The sequence below is a fragment of the Carettochelys insculpta genome, chromosome 8 (assembly GCF_033958435.1).
Source record: "Carettochelys insculpta isolate YL-2023 chromosome 8, ASM3395843v1, whole genome shotgun sequence".
Classification (NCBI taxonomy): Eukaryota; Metazoa; Chordata; order Testudines; family Carettochelyidae; genus Carettochelys; species Carettochelys insculpta.
Window position 1 is genome coordinate 53,043,266 of NC_134144.1, and position 16,244 is coordinate 53,059,509.

General features: G+C 44.6%; 1 protein-coding gene across 5 annotated transcripts in view; it reads left to right on the forward strand.

The window, feature by feature from the left end:
• Nucleotides 1-16,244, forward strand: part of GTDC1 (glycosyltransferase like domain containing 1) — a 375,327-nt gene that overhangs the window by 290,899 nt on the left and 68,184 nt on the right. For all 5 annotated transcript variants that reach the window (XM_075000592.1, XM_075000589.1, XM_075000591.1 and 2 more), the window contains one exon: nucleotides 6,097-6,206. In XM_075000592.1, coding sequence (XP_074856693.1) covers nucleotides 6,097-6,206 — 110 coding nt within the window. The remainder of the gene's footprint in view (nucleotides 1-6,096; nucleotides 6,207-16,244) is intronic.

Here is a 16,244-nt window from a genome sequence, read left to right on the forward strand (position 1 = left end):
AGCAAAGCCAGAGGGGGAGGAGGGGCACTTGGCCGGTACCTTCCCTGCAACCACCACATCGCTCACCTCTGCACCCACCTCTCACAAGCATGTGCTGTGTATCTGTACTCTTGGGCTGTTGTGACCTCTTGATGTTTTCTCAAGCAGGTTTTCAATGACTCAGCCCTCTGATCAAGTAATACCCACAATCTTTATGTGAAGCATACCAGTGCTCTTTCAGACTATACACCCCACCAAGATACCTATCATATTACCCTTCTGTTCGTATTTCTGTAGCATTCCCTAGGCTCAGTCTTTAAATAGTCCCAACCTCAGTATAAGGCCACCCAGGGCTTCCTCCCTAGAGATACTGTCTTTCTGCAGCCCTCCCTTATTATTCAATCCCAGAAGGCAGTAAAGAGCCCTTCTTGTTCTCCTTGTCCCTTCCAGCAACTGATTTGACTGTGGCCCTACTGTTCCTTCAGCCAGACACCCAAGAACACAATTCTCACTTCTCCAGCTCCAGGCAGCAACTGACTGACTTTGGCCCCTCAGTTCTTTTTATGTGAGTCTCCTGGGACCTGATTGGCTGCTCCCTGCAGCCTCCCTCATTGGCTGGTTCTGCACAAGCATTCTAGGCCACTTGGAGACTTTTTTTGCTTCTTTCTGGGATGAGGTGTATTTAAATCCTGTGGCCTCCAGCAGAGAGCCTATGGGCCTAGTACACCCCATCACTGATTATAATTTATGATGTTTTGATATATGCTATGTAACTAGCTGCATACTGTTTTCACACTGTGGTGTATGGGGTGTCCAGGGAGAGTAGCACCTCTGGTGTGAGGCCTTGCCGTGTCTCTTTGGGGACAGTCTGTGCACCTTTGGTCCTCACCTGGCACCCAGCTCTCATCTGTGACTCCAAGAAGCTGTAGCATGCAGTGGCCACACCCCGAGAAACTGCTTTGACAGGTGGGTTAAACCAGGTGAGGGAAGCCAGCAGGTCTGAAACCTGCAGTGAGATAGGGAATTGCCTATCCCAGCATGCAAAGTTGGCCCTGGCGGACTGGGCAGATGTGATCAACAGCAAGCTCCAACAACCAGGAAGGCAGTTCTGTAACGCTCTGTGGAGAGCGAAGGGCATGACAAGGCACCAGAGATGGCATGGCCATCCACTGCAGCCTAGGAAGTCCCCGCCGTGATGACTTTTTATACCACTAGAACCAGGCTTCTGAGGTCGAGAGAGTGGTACTGCCCCTCTGCAACAGCTTTTCCACTTTAAACATTCTCTCTCACAGGTTCTTTGCACATTCTCATCACTTCTGTCTACCTCAAAGTCCTGCGGTGATGGCAGAGGGGCGAAGTGACAGGTGGAGGTGACCACTGGGAGTCGTAGCTCCAAACCTGCACGTAGGTGGCCTGTGGACTTTGGTCGCTCGACTCTGACCCCAGGATGACAGGAGTTCGGCAGTATCCCAGGCGACTAAGCAGGCCTTTTTAGGAACAACAACACTCACCCTCAAAATGAGGGAGGGGACTAGAAAAGGTGTCCCAAAAATTGCTTGTCCCAACCAAAATGGCCAGCATGCCACAGCTGGCAGTTTTACCCTCACAGTGGTCAAAAACAGTGGAAAGAAAGATTATATTTGCAGCATGGAACGTTCACACTCTCTTGGACAGGGAGAATGCTAAGAGGCCTGAGAGAAGAACAGCCCTCATAGTAAGAGAACTGGCATGTTATAACATTGACATAGCCTCCCTGAGTGAGACCAGACTGGCAGAGGAAGGATCCATCTGCGAACCAAAAGGAGGTTACACCTTCTTCTGGAAAGGCAGGCCAGAAAATGAAGGCTGAATCCACAGAGTGAGACTTGCCATCAAGACATCACTTCTGCACCAGCTTCCTGACCAACCAACTTGCATCAGTGAGCACCTGATCAAGCTCTGCTTCCCCCTCAACACCCCTCGCCACGTTACAGTCATCAGCACTTACACCCCCACACAGGATAACAGTGACGAAGCAAAAGAAAGTTTCGATGAGGACCTTGACCATCTTGTGAAAGCAACTCCTCCTAGCGACAAGCTTCTCTTCTTGAGTGACTTCAATGCCAGGGTCCGCAAGGACTGTAGGACCTAGAAGGGGGTGCTGGGGCATCATGGTGTTGGCAACATAAATGCCAATGGCTGCCCTCTGCTGAGCTTGTGTGCAGTAAATGACCTGACGATTACCAACACTTTCTTCAGGCAAGCCGATAAATGCAAGACCACATGGATGCACCCGAGATTAAACAGTGGCACCTGATTGACTATGTCATCAGTCACTGGCGGGACATTTGAGATGTTAAGATCACCAGGACCATGCGGAGAACTGAGTGCTGGACTAATCATAGACTCACAGATCAGTCTTTATGCTGCACATCACACCACTGCACTGCAAGAAGCTCAAGGTTGTCAGACTCTCCTTCAACATGGGAAAGCTGCAACAGACTGGTCATTGTGAGAAATTCGCAGCCTGCCTTGATGAAGTGCTGAGGTCCCATGGACCTCTGACTGGAGACCCTACACGAAAGTGGGACCAGTTCAAAACCCTGGTGACAGAGTCAGCCAAGTCAACATTAGGACTGAAAGAAAGCGTTCACCAAGACTGGTTTGATGGAAATGATGAGGCCATCATGAAGATCTTAGAGGAAAAACAGAGTGCATTTCTGCTATGGCAAAACAATCAGTCCTCAATCTCCAAATGTGATCGTTTCAAATACCTTCAGAGCCAGGCGCAAAAGGCACTTTGCAAAATGCAAGATGAGTGGTGTGAGAGTAAAGCTGATGAAGTCCAATACTACGCTGACACCAAGAACTCCAAGATGTTCTTCTGTGCTATCAAAGCTATATATGGACCTTCAAAGCCAAGTACTACACCTTTCCTGTCTACAGATGGCATGACCCTTCTGAGGGAGAAGAACAGCATCAACAGTAGTTGGAGAGAGCACTTCAGCAACCTTCTAAACAGACCCTCCATTGTCGACCCTGTGGCCCTAGACCAGATCCCTCAGAAACCCACAATAGACAGTCTTGACCTGCCCCCTACAATGGAAGAGGTCAAAAAGGCAATCAGCCAGACCAGCTCTGGAAAAGCCCCTGGGATGGACGGCATCCCTGCTGAAATTTTCAAAGCGGCAGGACCAGTGTCACTTGAAGCCTTTCACAGCATCTTGATCAGCATCTGGGAAAAAGAAGACATGCCCAAAGACTTTAAGGATACCACAGTCATCTCACTCTTCAAGAACAAGCACAACAAAGCTGACTGTGGAAATTACCGGGGCATCTCCCTTCTCTGTACTGCTGGGAAGGTCTTGGCTTGAGTCATCCTCAACTGTCTGATCACCAGTATCTCAGAGAACCTACCAGAGGCACAGTGTGGTTTTCACCCAGGCTGCAGCACCATTGACATGATCTTTGCTGTTTGTCAGATCCAGGAAAAGTGCATAGAGCAGAACTTGGACCTGTACACTGTCTTTATAGACCTGACCAAGGCATTTGACACCGTCAACAGAGAAGCCCTGTGGATTATCCTGTCAAAACTTGGCTGCCCGAGCAGATTCATTAACCTCATATGCCTGTTCCATGATGACATGACTGGCTTTGTTCTTTCAAATGGCGAGTCCTCAGATCCATTTGAGATATCCAGTGGTGTGAAGCAAGGGTGCGTGCTGGCCCCAGTGTTATTCAACCTCTTTTTCATGTTCATCCTCAGCCACGCAGTTAGGGACTTAGACCATGGAGCCTACATAAAATACAGACTTGATGAGTCACTTTTTGACCTTCATCGTCTGAATGCTAAAACCAAGATGCTTGAGAGGCTCATCCTTGAAGCCCTTTTTGCTGACGACTGTGCATTTATGGCACACAAGGAATCTGATCTCCAGCTCATCGTCAACAAGTCTGCTGATGCCACTCGCCTCTTTGGTTTGACCATCAGGCTGGGAAAGACTGAGGTACTGTTTCAACCTGCTCCAGGATCTGCTGCTCTCCCCGCTTCAATCTTTATTGAAGGAACAGAGTTAAAAACTAGAGGAGTTCAAGTACCTTGGCAGTGTGATAGCCAATGATGGCTCCTTTGACAAAGAAATCAATGCCGGAATCTGCCAGGCCAGCTGGGCACTAGGATGTCTGACAGCACAAGTGTTGAATCAGCACAATAACCGACAGTCCACTAAACTGAAAGTGTACAAGGCTGTAGTCCTGACTAGTCTCCTGTATGGCGGTGAAACCTGGACCTTGTACAGAAAACATATAAAACTGCTGGAGCGCTTCCACACACGTAGCCTAAGGTCAATACTGCACATTTGATGGCAGGACGGTATTACGAACCTGGAAGTCCTGGACAGAGCAGGAACCACGAGCACTGAAGCCACGATTCTGAAAGCCCAGCTTCACTGGACAGGGCACGTCATATGAATGGAGGAGTCAAGAATCCCTAAGCAACTCCTCTATGGTGAAATCTCCCAGGGAAAAAGGAATCAAGTTAGACCTCGCAAGACGTATAAAGACTGCATGAAGGCCAGCATTGCTCATGCTGGTATAAAACCAGATCAGCTAGAGCAGCATGCAAAAGACTGAACAGACTGGCATGCTCTTGTATGACGCGTACGACAACGTTGAAGAGCAGCAATGCGTACACCTTATTGATGCTCATGAGAGGAAGAAAGCAACAGCAGCAGCTGCACCAACAGAGCCAGGACAATTCCCTTGCCCCCACTGTGAATGTCCAAGCCGTTCAAAGCTTGGACTCCTCAGCTACATGCGAGTCCACAACCGATGAGCCTGTGCAAGCTCACAACGTCATTGTCGGACACAACGGACTACCTATTTTTTTTTTTTTTTTTACTGTTTTCACAGATATTAATTTCAGGCTGGAAGCTAACATTGTAAACAATACCTCATTAGAACTCTCTTGGCATTATAAGCAAGGTTGATAATCAATACCACTGAATCACTTCTTTCTTACTGATAGTGGCAAATCAGCTTGAAGCACATCTTCCATGCCTAATAATCTGTAACATTAAAAAAAGTAATCCAGGGTTATGTTCTAAGAATGCTCTATTAATCAATGGCCAGAATTTTACGTTGTGAGGTCTTCACATTCGACACACCTGTGTTTAAAGTATACATTTAAAAAAGCTGACTTTAAACATTTTTCTGAAATACATAGCTGCATAATTGTTCTAACTTGGTCTTGATTCATACCATTGTGTTTGTGGAAAAACAGGCTTTTGTGATATTCAATCTGACCCATTTCTGACGACATTTTATTATCACAGTTTCCATCAACCAGAGGACCTGGAAGCTTGGGAGAGAGGATGGAGAGGGAGAGTGAAAGATTCCCTCCTACACTGGGAAGAGGGATGCCACTGAAATTAAGATGCTATAGATTTTTATGAATCAAATGACAGCTTCCTTACCTTTCTGTCATTACCTTGCCCATTGAATACACATGCTCCCAGACTGAAAAAGCAAGGGTGTTCTCAGTGTTTTCTGTTGGGAGGCAGAGGTATGCTTTTTTAGCAGGGTGAAATAAATGGTTAAATCTATATGCTATCTAAGTTGGTAACTTAAAGAGTAAGCACATGGTCTCAGAAAGGTATGCCGGAGGAAAGATTTAAAGCTCTCAAGTCTGATTGGTGTACTTGAATCCAAAGCTGAGGAAAATAAACCTTGTAGGCCGTGTCTACACGTGCCCCAAACTTCGAAATGGCCATGCAAATGGCCATTTCGAAGTTTACTAATGAAGCGCTGAAATGCATATTCAGCGCTTCATTAGCATGCTGGCGGCAGCGGCGCTTCGAAATTGACGCGCCTTGCCACCGCGTGGCGCGTCCAGACGAGGCTCCTTTTCAAAAGGACGCCACCTACTTCGAAGTCCCCTTATTCCCATGAGCTCATGTAGACGTAGCCGTATTCATTTTGTAGGAGGTGGAGTGAGCAAAGGTGGAAGCCATGTTCGGGGGACTGAGGTCCCCCACACCAAAAGCAGAGGTTAAGAGAAATACTACTCTGATAAGGTTAAAAGTTTACTACAAATAAACTTCATCTGATGCAAGGCCAATTCTATTTGTTTATTTCAAGGGAACATGATAAAGACCCTGAGAGTTTCTTTAAAGTATTGCTGAAACTTAAAGAGATGGACCTACCGTTTCATGTATCTGTCCTGGGAGAGACCTTCGCTGATGTACCAGGTATCTTTTTAAACTATCTAATTCTCCAGATGGCATAAGCCAGACAATCCTAGATGTAATATCTCTCAGTGTGTGTGCGCGTGTGTGTGTTTGTGTGTGTGTGTGAAAGATGATGGTAACTTACATAGCACAACAAAAAGATGCTTCTGTCTTTTAAAATCAGATAGTTATATTAAAATACTTCAGCGCTCTTTGATACTACTTGAGAGTATAAAGCCATTTTTTATGATGTGTTCCATATAAGGCATCCGTGTGTAAGTATACTATATAGACGTAAGAGATTAGATAGCTCAGAGAACTATTAATGAGATACAGAGATTTTCAGCTCTAGGTCACTGGTCTGAATTCTGCCCTGAACAAAAGTCATAATTATTTATTTAATGGCAGTTTGGCCTATATGAAATAATTGCAGTGAGTCTCATGTCATTTCTTAGTGGTCAACTGGTATCATAGAGACTGACATCATAATTGGCCCTAGTTGTTGGCATTATCAACAGAAAGGACAAGACATGGATGACAATGGAAGTTAAACTCTCCTCTCACCCAAAGAGTGGTCCCTTCAGGTTATGCTTGAGTCAAATATTTAAATATTTACAGAGAGAGAGAGAGGGCATGTCATATATTCAGCTGGTGTGATTTAGTGTAACTACTGACTACAGTGGAATTTTGCTCGTTTAGACTACCTAAGAATCTGTCCTGTAATATTTCCGTGCAATCATTTGAAATGTCTGCAGTACTGCACAGTGCAGCTAATGTTATTTGTTATAAATAACCAACTATGTACTTGGGCCTTAGAAGGAACTTTTGTTTACTTGAACAAATCTACCGTGAGTTTATTACAGTTTATGTTAAGGTTGTTTGTTTTTTTTCCCCCCATTTCTGTGCCAGTTGCTATACACACTATTTAACCTGGGACCGGGTTTTTGTTCTTACTAATAGACTTGTGACCTTATGGGATACTTCTTGATATTTATTGATGATCAACCCCATTTCCTACATCAATGGTGGGCAACCCACAGTCCAAGGGCTGCATGCGGCCATCAGGGTTCTATGTGTGGCTCATGAGATATTTGGTTTACTGTTGCCCATGTTCAGGGTGGACAGATTTTGCCTGTTACGTGCTTTTTTCCTACCTGTATTGCTAAAGTGACACACTTGTAAACTGTGAGGTGTGTGCTGATTGCACACAACCACTGAGTGTGAGAGCCATGTGCTCACTGTCTCCCATTAAAGAGCTGCTATGATTCAATCGTATGGTTCAAATTCTAGGTACACAAGTGCAGGTAGGAAAACTACCCTATCGTGGGAGACTATCTTGCATCCCCACAAAGTAAAGGAGAGCGACTCATGTAGCTCACTCACTAGCCTAGGTTGCCTATCACTGTCCTGCATGGTGTTAGGTTTTCTGCAATTGACCTGCAATGGATCAGTGGTTCTCAAACTCTGGGTCAAGATCCCAAAGGGTGTTCCCGCTCCATTTTAATGGGGTCACCAGGGCTGGCATTAGACTTGCTGAAGCTTTGGACTGAAATCAGTCCTAGGGCTGAAGCCTCTTTAGCTTTGGCACCCCACAGCCGAGCAGGACTTGGGCACTAGCTTTGATCCCCCAGCCTGGGATGGGAGCTTAGGCTTTGATCCCCTTTCCAGGGGTTGTGGAGTAATTTTTGTTATCAGATGGGGCTTGAGATGCAAAGATGTTTGAGAAACCTCCCACAAAAAGCTAATTTAGCTTGAATGCACCTTGGTGTCTTTATGCCAACTAGAAATACTTTTGGTATAAAACTGGCATAGAGATGTGAGGCTAGGTTCAAATCAGGATTTAGGCTCATCCATGCCACTTGAGATGCCACGGTCCCAGAATCAGGCTTACTGGGTTTCCGAATGCTCCTGTTCACCTCCCCGCAAGCCTTTCTGGGGCCTAAACTCCCCTAGCACCTAAGTTTTAGCAGTGAGAGTTCCCTAAGTGCCTATGTTTCTGCCTCTGCACATGCACATTGCAGCCCCATGCTTGACATCTGGATGCCTAAGTCCCAGAGCAGTGTAAAAACTGGGGAAAGAGAGATGATTCTCTATAAACTTGCCATGGGTGGGAGGGACTGTCCAGTAAGTGAGCTCAGACATCACCTGGTGGATTGGGTCCCTACAGAGAAGCTCTCACAAAACACCAAAGATCGGTGAGAGGACCTTCCCCGCTAACTTTTATCCTACTGGCTAGTGTGCTCACTTGGGGTGTGATAGACTGTTGGTTTAACTTCCCTCTTCTCCTGAAGGAGAGAAAGCATTCAAACAAGGGTCTGTCATCTCTCAGTACAGTACAGTACCCAGAGTACGGTAGCCAGTAAGCTGTAGAGTAATCTGATGGGGACTTCCTCAGTCTCTCCTGTGGAAGTTTTCCCTCTGCAGATAAATACTTTCAAAAGCAATTGGGGCAGAGAGCATGGATCCTGCATCTTCCAGTTCCCAGTTGAATGCTGGAACCAGGAGGCAACAGGAGATTTTCATGCTTGTGTTCTCTCTCTCTCTCTCTCTCTCTGATTCTTTCATTATTTAACCACAGTGAAACAGCTGAAATATTGGGGGGGGGGGGAGAGAGCATGAGGAGCCAGCCCCCCACTCCAATTATTTTTTTAAATTATTTAACCATGGTGGAGCACTTCAGCTGGAGAGACTGACACAGACTGTTCCAGGTCCATCAGAGGAAGCCTGGACATAGGCACACTCTTTAAGAGAATGGCAGAGCTCAGCACTTACCCCACAGCCTCGCGTCTCTCTTGGGCTATCATAGTTAGGGTTGATCCTGTTTTAGGCAGGGGGCTGGACTCGACAACCTCCTCTGGTCCCTTCCAGCCCAGGGATTCTGTCATTCTGTAGATAAGAAGACCTAGCATGCTGACTTTTGAGAATCCCATTCCAAGGCAGCAGTTTCTCACCATTCATTGTTCTGGGAGCTTACAGCTGCCAAAGTCAGGCTTTGTGAATCCCAGGAATTTCCTAGGTTCCTAAATTTCTTTGTGACCATAGCCCTTAAGCAGAAATGGAAATCAAGCACTCTTAACAGGAGAATATATAATATGCTGGATAAGTGGTTATGCTGCCAGGGACTGGCCTGCTTGCAGGCTAAGAGTCTACCACTGCCGTCATCCTTAAAGGTAACAGAAATCATGGGTTCCATCCCCAGTGATGAACCAAAGTGAGGCATTATGTTATATAACTCATATATCTGCAATGCTACCAAAAAGTCCTATTTTATGATCTGATAATTAATGGAATCCAGCAAAGTATTTGAAATATATTAATCTAATTCACTGACTGGTGACTGGTATCTGTCTAGGGTACCAATATCACTTCTTTGCCCTAGTATTTGACAGTCTCTGATGGCTCACATCCTTTCTATGGAGTAGGGAAATGCTGCTATTCCCACTGTACAGACAGATAACTGAGGCACAGCCAATAAATGACTTGCTGAAGGTAGCACAGGAAGTCTGCAATGGAAAAGGGAATTAAACTCAAGTTTCCCAAGTCCCAGGGTAGCATTTTAACCACTGGACAATTTTTTCTATCTCCATAAGTTATTCTTTTTCTTACTTCTTATAGAAGGTCTGATCTAGCACTCACTGAAATCAGTGAAAGACTCTCACTGATTGGATTGGGCACTGCATCAGGTCCATAGTGCACATTTCCCACTGTCCCATGATAAAGAAACTGTTTCTGTCTAATCTGTAACACTTAGGGCTTGTCTACACTAGCCCTCTTCTTCAAAGGGGGCATGTAAACAAGCCCAAGTGGGGAATAGCAATGAGGTGCTGTGCTGCATATGCAGCACCTCATTAGCCTAATTCTCGCCATGCGAACTTCAAAGTTACAAACTTCAAAGCGCTGGCAAGCCATGTAGCTGCGGACACTTCAAAGTACCTAGGCAACTTTGAAGTGCCCTTACTCCCAACATATTCTGGGAGTAAGGGTACTTGGAAGTGCCTGTGGCTACACGGCTTGCTGGCGCTTCGAAGTTTGCACGGCGAGAATTAGGCTACTGAGGTGCTGCATATGCAGCGTGGTACTTCATTGCTATTCCCCGCTCAGGCTCATTTACATGCCCCCTTCAAAGGAGGGAGCTAGTGTAGAAAGACCCCTTAAGTATGCATTTCACTGTAACCCTGATGCATTCTCATTTCACATCAGCATAATTCACGCTGGAGTGGCATATCTGTATAGACAATCAATGGTCAGGAAAGGAACACTCTACAGCGTATTTAAATTAGCACTCTTCTACTCCAGTTTCTCCTATGTCAGGATCCACGTCTTTGGTCGTCAACGGTGAAATGACATGCCTTTATGCCAATTCTACATGTCACCCTCTTACATCCAAAATCAGTAACAGAATATAAAAATATATGCAACTGAAGCAAATTACTTTAAAATCTGAGCATCCCTGATCCTGAGCATACCCAACTGCTTCATGGAAAGTGAAGGGTGTCAGCACTCAACCTGGGCAGAAATTCTCCAATGGAACATTTTTTCCTGCCAGCAAATGCTGCTTGAGTGAAATTGAAATCTTTCATGATGACAGTTTGATTTCAGCAACATTTAGATGGGATCCAGGCAAGTTTATCAGAAATCTTCCTGATTTCTAGTCAGATTACCTGATCAGCTCCTTAGCAACCGAGGCTAACCTACTGGGGAGCCCAGGCTTCTTGGTCTTTGGCAGCCAGTATTATGGGATGACAGGGAGCCTGAAAACCCTGAGAGCCACAGTGCCACAGCTCTATGGCCCCTGGCACAGCTTGGGCTCCCAGGCTTCTGGCTTCCCTTCAGACCAAAAAGCAGGATAATGAGGAATTGGGAGATCAGAGGTCCTGGGAACACCAACTTCCTAGCTTCCATGCCATAGCTGCAGGGAAGCCAGCAGGTGGACTGCCCCAGACCCAGGGCTTTATTACATTTCAAAATCTTTCAAAATGTTTTTGGTTGTCGTTCCAAAATGAATTTGTTTCAAACTATCAGAATCCTGTGTGAAATGGAATCTCTATTTTCCATACAGCTCTAATTGGCATATCTAACTAGGTGCTCAACACCTCCCAGAACCAAGACCTTGTTTTCTAGTTGAGGCAGGATTCTATATTTGCCATTTCTAAAGCTGATAAAAATACTAACACCTACAACTGTGTAAAATGCCTCTTTCCTTGCGCTTATGACTTTAATAGTATCTTCCACAGTAGCAGAGGAGAAATGGAACCTGAAATTGAGATATTTTCAGATGAAAATACTTTGGTTCTCCCTTTAAAATAAAACATAGGGTTTAAAATGTCTATGGAGCGTTCTTTGTTTACATAGATCTTGAAACAAATACTTATGCTTTAATATTTCCTATGACATTCTTCTGCACTGTGCTTCTTTTCCTGGCTTGTATATAAATAGACTTTATATGAAGGGCAATGTGAAGAGATGTGATTCCTCCTCACTGAGACTGGGGAGGGGCATATTCTCCACAAATTTCATATGTAGGCGTACCTTACAGGTGCCAATAAAACTTACAGCACCTACTTAACTGAAAATTTATTTAAAGTGTTTTTCTGACATTGTAAAAGAGTTTATAGTTATTGTATTTTATATGCTCTAGTTATAAGATCAAATTCCCTTAGTATCAGAAGTTCCTATTGTACGTGCTTTAGAGACAGAGGAAAAAATATAAATGATACATTTTATACAATATGTTCTAGGTGCCCCAAAAGCCAAAATCCCACTATTGAAGAAGAAGGCTGTATAAGGTTTTTTTGTTTTACAAAAACAACCTGCTTTAGAGATAATGAGGAGCCTCTAAACTTGGTACACACAGAGAGATAGTTAGATAGATGGATAAATAGATAAAAACAAATGGAGCAGAAAAAGTTGGTAGGAATGAATATAAACCAAAAGATAGGAATTGTAGAAAATTGATAAGGGAAGCAAAAAGACACAAGGAGAAATCTGTGACTCAATGGCTGTGTCTACACTGCCACCTTCCTTCAAAGGAAGGATGGTAATTAGGGTGTTGGGAGTTTACTAATGAAGTGCTGCCGTGCATAGGCAGCACTTCATTAAGCAAATTCCCCCCCTGCAGCAGCTTCAAAGTTTTAAACTTCAAAGTATCAGCACGCGTCTAGCCACGGTGCACCCACTGGTACTTCAAAGTTGCCGCGGGGGGCGGGGGGTGGAATTTGCTTAATGAAGTGCTGCCTATGCACAGCAGCACTTCATTAGTAAACTCCCAACACCCTAATTACCATCCTTCCTTTGAAGAAAGGTGGGAGTATAAACAAGCCCAATCTCTTGAGCATGTTAAACAGAAAGTATTTCAGCTATTTTAAATATTTTAAATGAGCAGGTTCAGATAACGTCCAACCAAGAGTTTTAAAAGAGGAGCTATCTGGACCAGAATGCTCCTTTTCAATAAGTCTTCGAGCACTGGACACGTGTCAGAAGACTGGAAGAAAGCTACTGTTGTGAATGGGATGATCTGGAGAATTATAGATTTGTCATCCTGACATTGATAATGGCGCAGCTCACATGGGACCATAGGTGCTCCAACTATGGAAGCTGGAGGTTCTGCTGTACCTTATGGCTTGAAGTGGTTTCCATCATGTACAGGGCTGATAGTTTGGTTCAATGTTTTTCAGGACTCCCATTATATACATTTTTCCAGCAATTCTTTATGGGACTTGATTAATGAAGAATTAAAGTAACAGCATTGACATTATATACTTAGATGTCCGTAAGGTAATTTACTTGATACCATTGTGACATTTTAGTTAAAATACTAGAATATGGTTTCCCAAACTGGGGGCCATGTCCCCTTGGGGAGGGGCATGAAGAAATTCTAGGGAGGAGGTGAGTGACCCTCCCCCCCCTCGTCATTCCCTCCACCCCAAGAAAGATCCAGTCATTGCTTCCAGCTCTCAACCCTTGCCATTTCATGTGGGTGACCTGGTACAGCGGCTATAAAAGCAGGCAGCCGGCAAAGGCTCACATGGAGTTAGTTGCCTCCTGCAAAGGTGAGTGAGTGTGGGTTGGGGTGGGGAGGAGGATGGGGTTAGATGTGGGGGCTGGTGGTGCCTGGCTTTGGGGGTGAGGAGGGGCTCAGCTCACAGGCAGCTGTGATGGCTGGCCTGCAGCGCAGGTGGGCAGCTCATGGGCAGTTCAGGTGGCAATCCCCAGCAGCACTGGAGCTTGGGCAGGCGGTTTGGCTGGCTGGCTCCAGGAGTGCGGGGGCTTGGGTGACTGGCCCCAGCAGTGCAGGACTCAGGTGGGTGGCTTGGGCAGGTGGGCGGCCCCAGCAGTGTGGGACTTGGGTGGGCAGGTGGACCCAGCAGCGCAGGGCTCAGACAGCTGGCCAGCTTGAGCTGCATCAGGCACCCACAAGATGGGGCCTGTGCCATTAGTCTGGATGGTCCAGAGCCAGTCTCCTAAGATTTCCCAACTTATGAAGAAAATGCAGCATCATATTTCATATTAAAATCATTTGTTTCTGCTGTTTCTGATGTTAAATTATGTTTTTATTAAATTTTTGGGCCAAGAAAAACTATTTGTGCTTATTTTTTAATTTTAAATAATATTTTATATCAAGGTTTTGTGTTTATTTTAACTTATTAATTGAACTTTTTGTTAAAAGGGGGTTGGATGATGGTAAAGAAGAGATGGGGGGCATGAGAGTTTCTCAAAAATCAAAAGGGGGACATGATGCCAAAAAGTTTGTGAACCATTTCACTAGAATCATGAAAAATGAACATGACACATATTCAATAGATTAAAACGTGGCTAACTAATAGATCTCAAAACATAAATATAATGGGCAGTTGTCATCCAGCATGTGTGTTTGCAGTGGGATTCCTCAGGAATTCATTCTTGTCCTATAATATTTAATGTTTTTATTTTATGTTTTCTTTCAGTGACCTGAAAGAAAACATAAAATAATCACTGATAAAGTTTTCAGAGAACATGAAAATATGAGTAGTGGTAAATAATTAAGAGAACAGGTGCCTAATTCAGAGGAGCCTGGATCACTTGGTAAAATGGAGAAACGCAAACAACATGTGCCCTAAAACAGATGAATGTCAGTGTATACATTTAGGCTCAAACAAAGTATGCCATAAATACAGCGTGGGGGGACATTATCCTATGAAGCAGTCAGCTGAACATGAGTTCTGAGTTGGATGCTATGGCCAAAGAACTCAGGTGATCCTGGGATGCATACACATGGCAATCTCAAGAAGGAACAGCAAAGTTATTTTGCTTTATTTTATTTTTTCATAACTGGTGCTGGTGGCTGGAACACCATCCAATTTTGGTGTCCACAATTCAAGAAAGATGTTGATAAATTGGAGAAGGTTCAGAGAAAAGCCACAAGAATGGTTAAAAATTTAGAAAACATGCCTCATAGCGACAGACTCAAATTGTTCAACCTAAAAAGAGAAGATTAAGAGGTCATTTGATTACCATCCATGAGTATCTACACAAGGAACAAATGCTTAATCAAGCAAAAAAGACATAACATGAGCTGGTGAGTGGAAGTTGAATCTAGACAAAGTCAGACTAGAAATGAAGCATATTTGAAAAAACAAAAACAAAAAACAAAACGTTCAGGCCATGTCTACACTACCCTCCCTTTCGGAAGGGGTGTTTCAATAACATGGATTGGAACTGGTTAATGATACACTGATATGAATATTCATTGCCTCATTAGCATAATGGCAGCCAGTTGCTCTTTGAAAGTGCTGCTTTCAAAATGCAAACTGGCCGTGTAGATGCAGGAGCTTTGAAATAAACCCCCAACTTTGAAATTCCCTTATTCCCAAAACAAGTGTCGAATTCTGGTGTTTATTTTGAAGCACCCATGTCTATGTGGCCAGTTTGCATTTCTAAAGCAGCCCTTTTGAAGCAAGATTGGCCACTGTTATGCTAACGAGGTGATGAATATTCATAATGGTGCCTTATTAACCAGTTCTGATCTGTGTTGTTTAAATACCCCTTCCGAAAGGGAGAGATAGTGTAGACATGGCCTGAGAGTAATTAACCTTTGGAATAGTTTACAAAAGGGTCGTTGTGGATTTTCCATCACTGACAATTTTTAAATAAACACTGAATGTTTCTGTAAAACAAGGATGGGGAACATTTGGTGCATGAGTCTGTGAGCTGCAGGGCTCCTTGCGTGCAGATGCTCAGGTGAACAAAGCATTTGGAAGCCTGACACAACTAACCCTGTCTAACACTGTGCAGCTGGACTGCTGGCGGTTCTCCACTTCTGCCCGAAGAGATATGCTATAGGAATTATGTTGAGACAATCCTGGGGCCTGTGTTGTACAAGAGATCAGTCTGGATGGCACAGTGGTCCCTTCCATTTTATGAATATTTAAATAAATGGATGGGAATCTATGAATGAAAATGTAAACAATCACCTGTGTCAGTGGCCAATTTGAGACCTCCATAGCTAGAAGCAAGTTTTGTGTTTCCAATTGGAAAGTTTGGGAATATTTCCTTTCCGAAGATTCTGATCAGAGTCTACACTTCAGAGCAAATTTCTGAATCACTATCCAATCTTTGATCTCCAAGGTGAGACACTATTTAGATTATGAATTAGTGATAAATAGTTCCAAGTACTAGTGTTTTTACTAACAGATATGTTCTGCTCTTTAGGCTGAAACCACAAACCTGTTTTAGACAGATGGTAAAATCGCCATCAGGTGGTAATGGCATTTGTTCAGTGGCTGACAAGCTTTGAACTGATGACCTAGAGTTGAAAGATGATACATCCAGTTGGAAAGACATGACCATGGATGTTTCAAGACCAGTGGGTCCCAGGGCTGGGACCAGACTTGCATCAGTGGGGTAGGGGCTTGGGCCAGAGCAGTTTCTAGCAGCTCTGGCCTGGGCCAGAGCTGGAGTGCCCACTTGCCCTTCTCTGGCACAAGAGTGGGGGAGCCCCCTGTCGGAATGCAGGGCTGGGGCCAGAACCCCTAATGAAGCCCCTGCCGAGCCCCCACAGGAGGAGGAAGAGGGAAGCTGGGG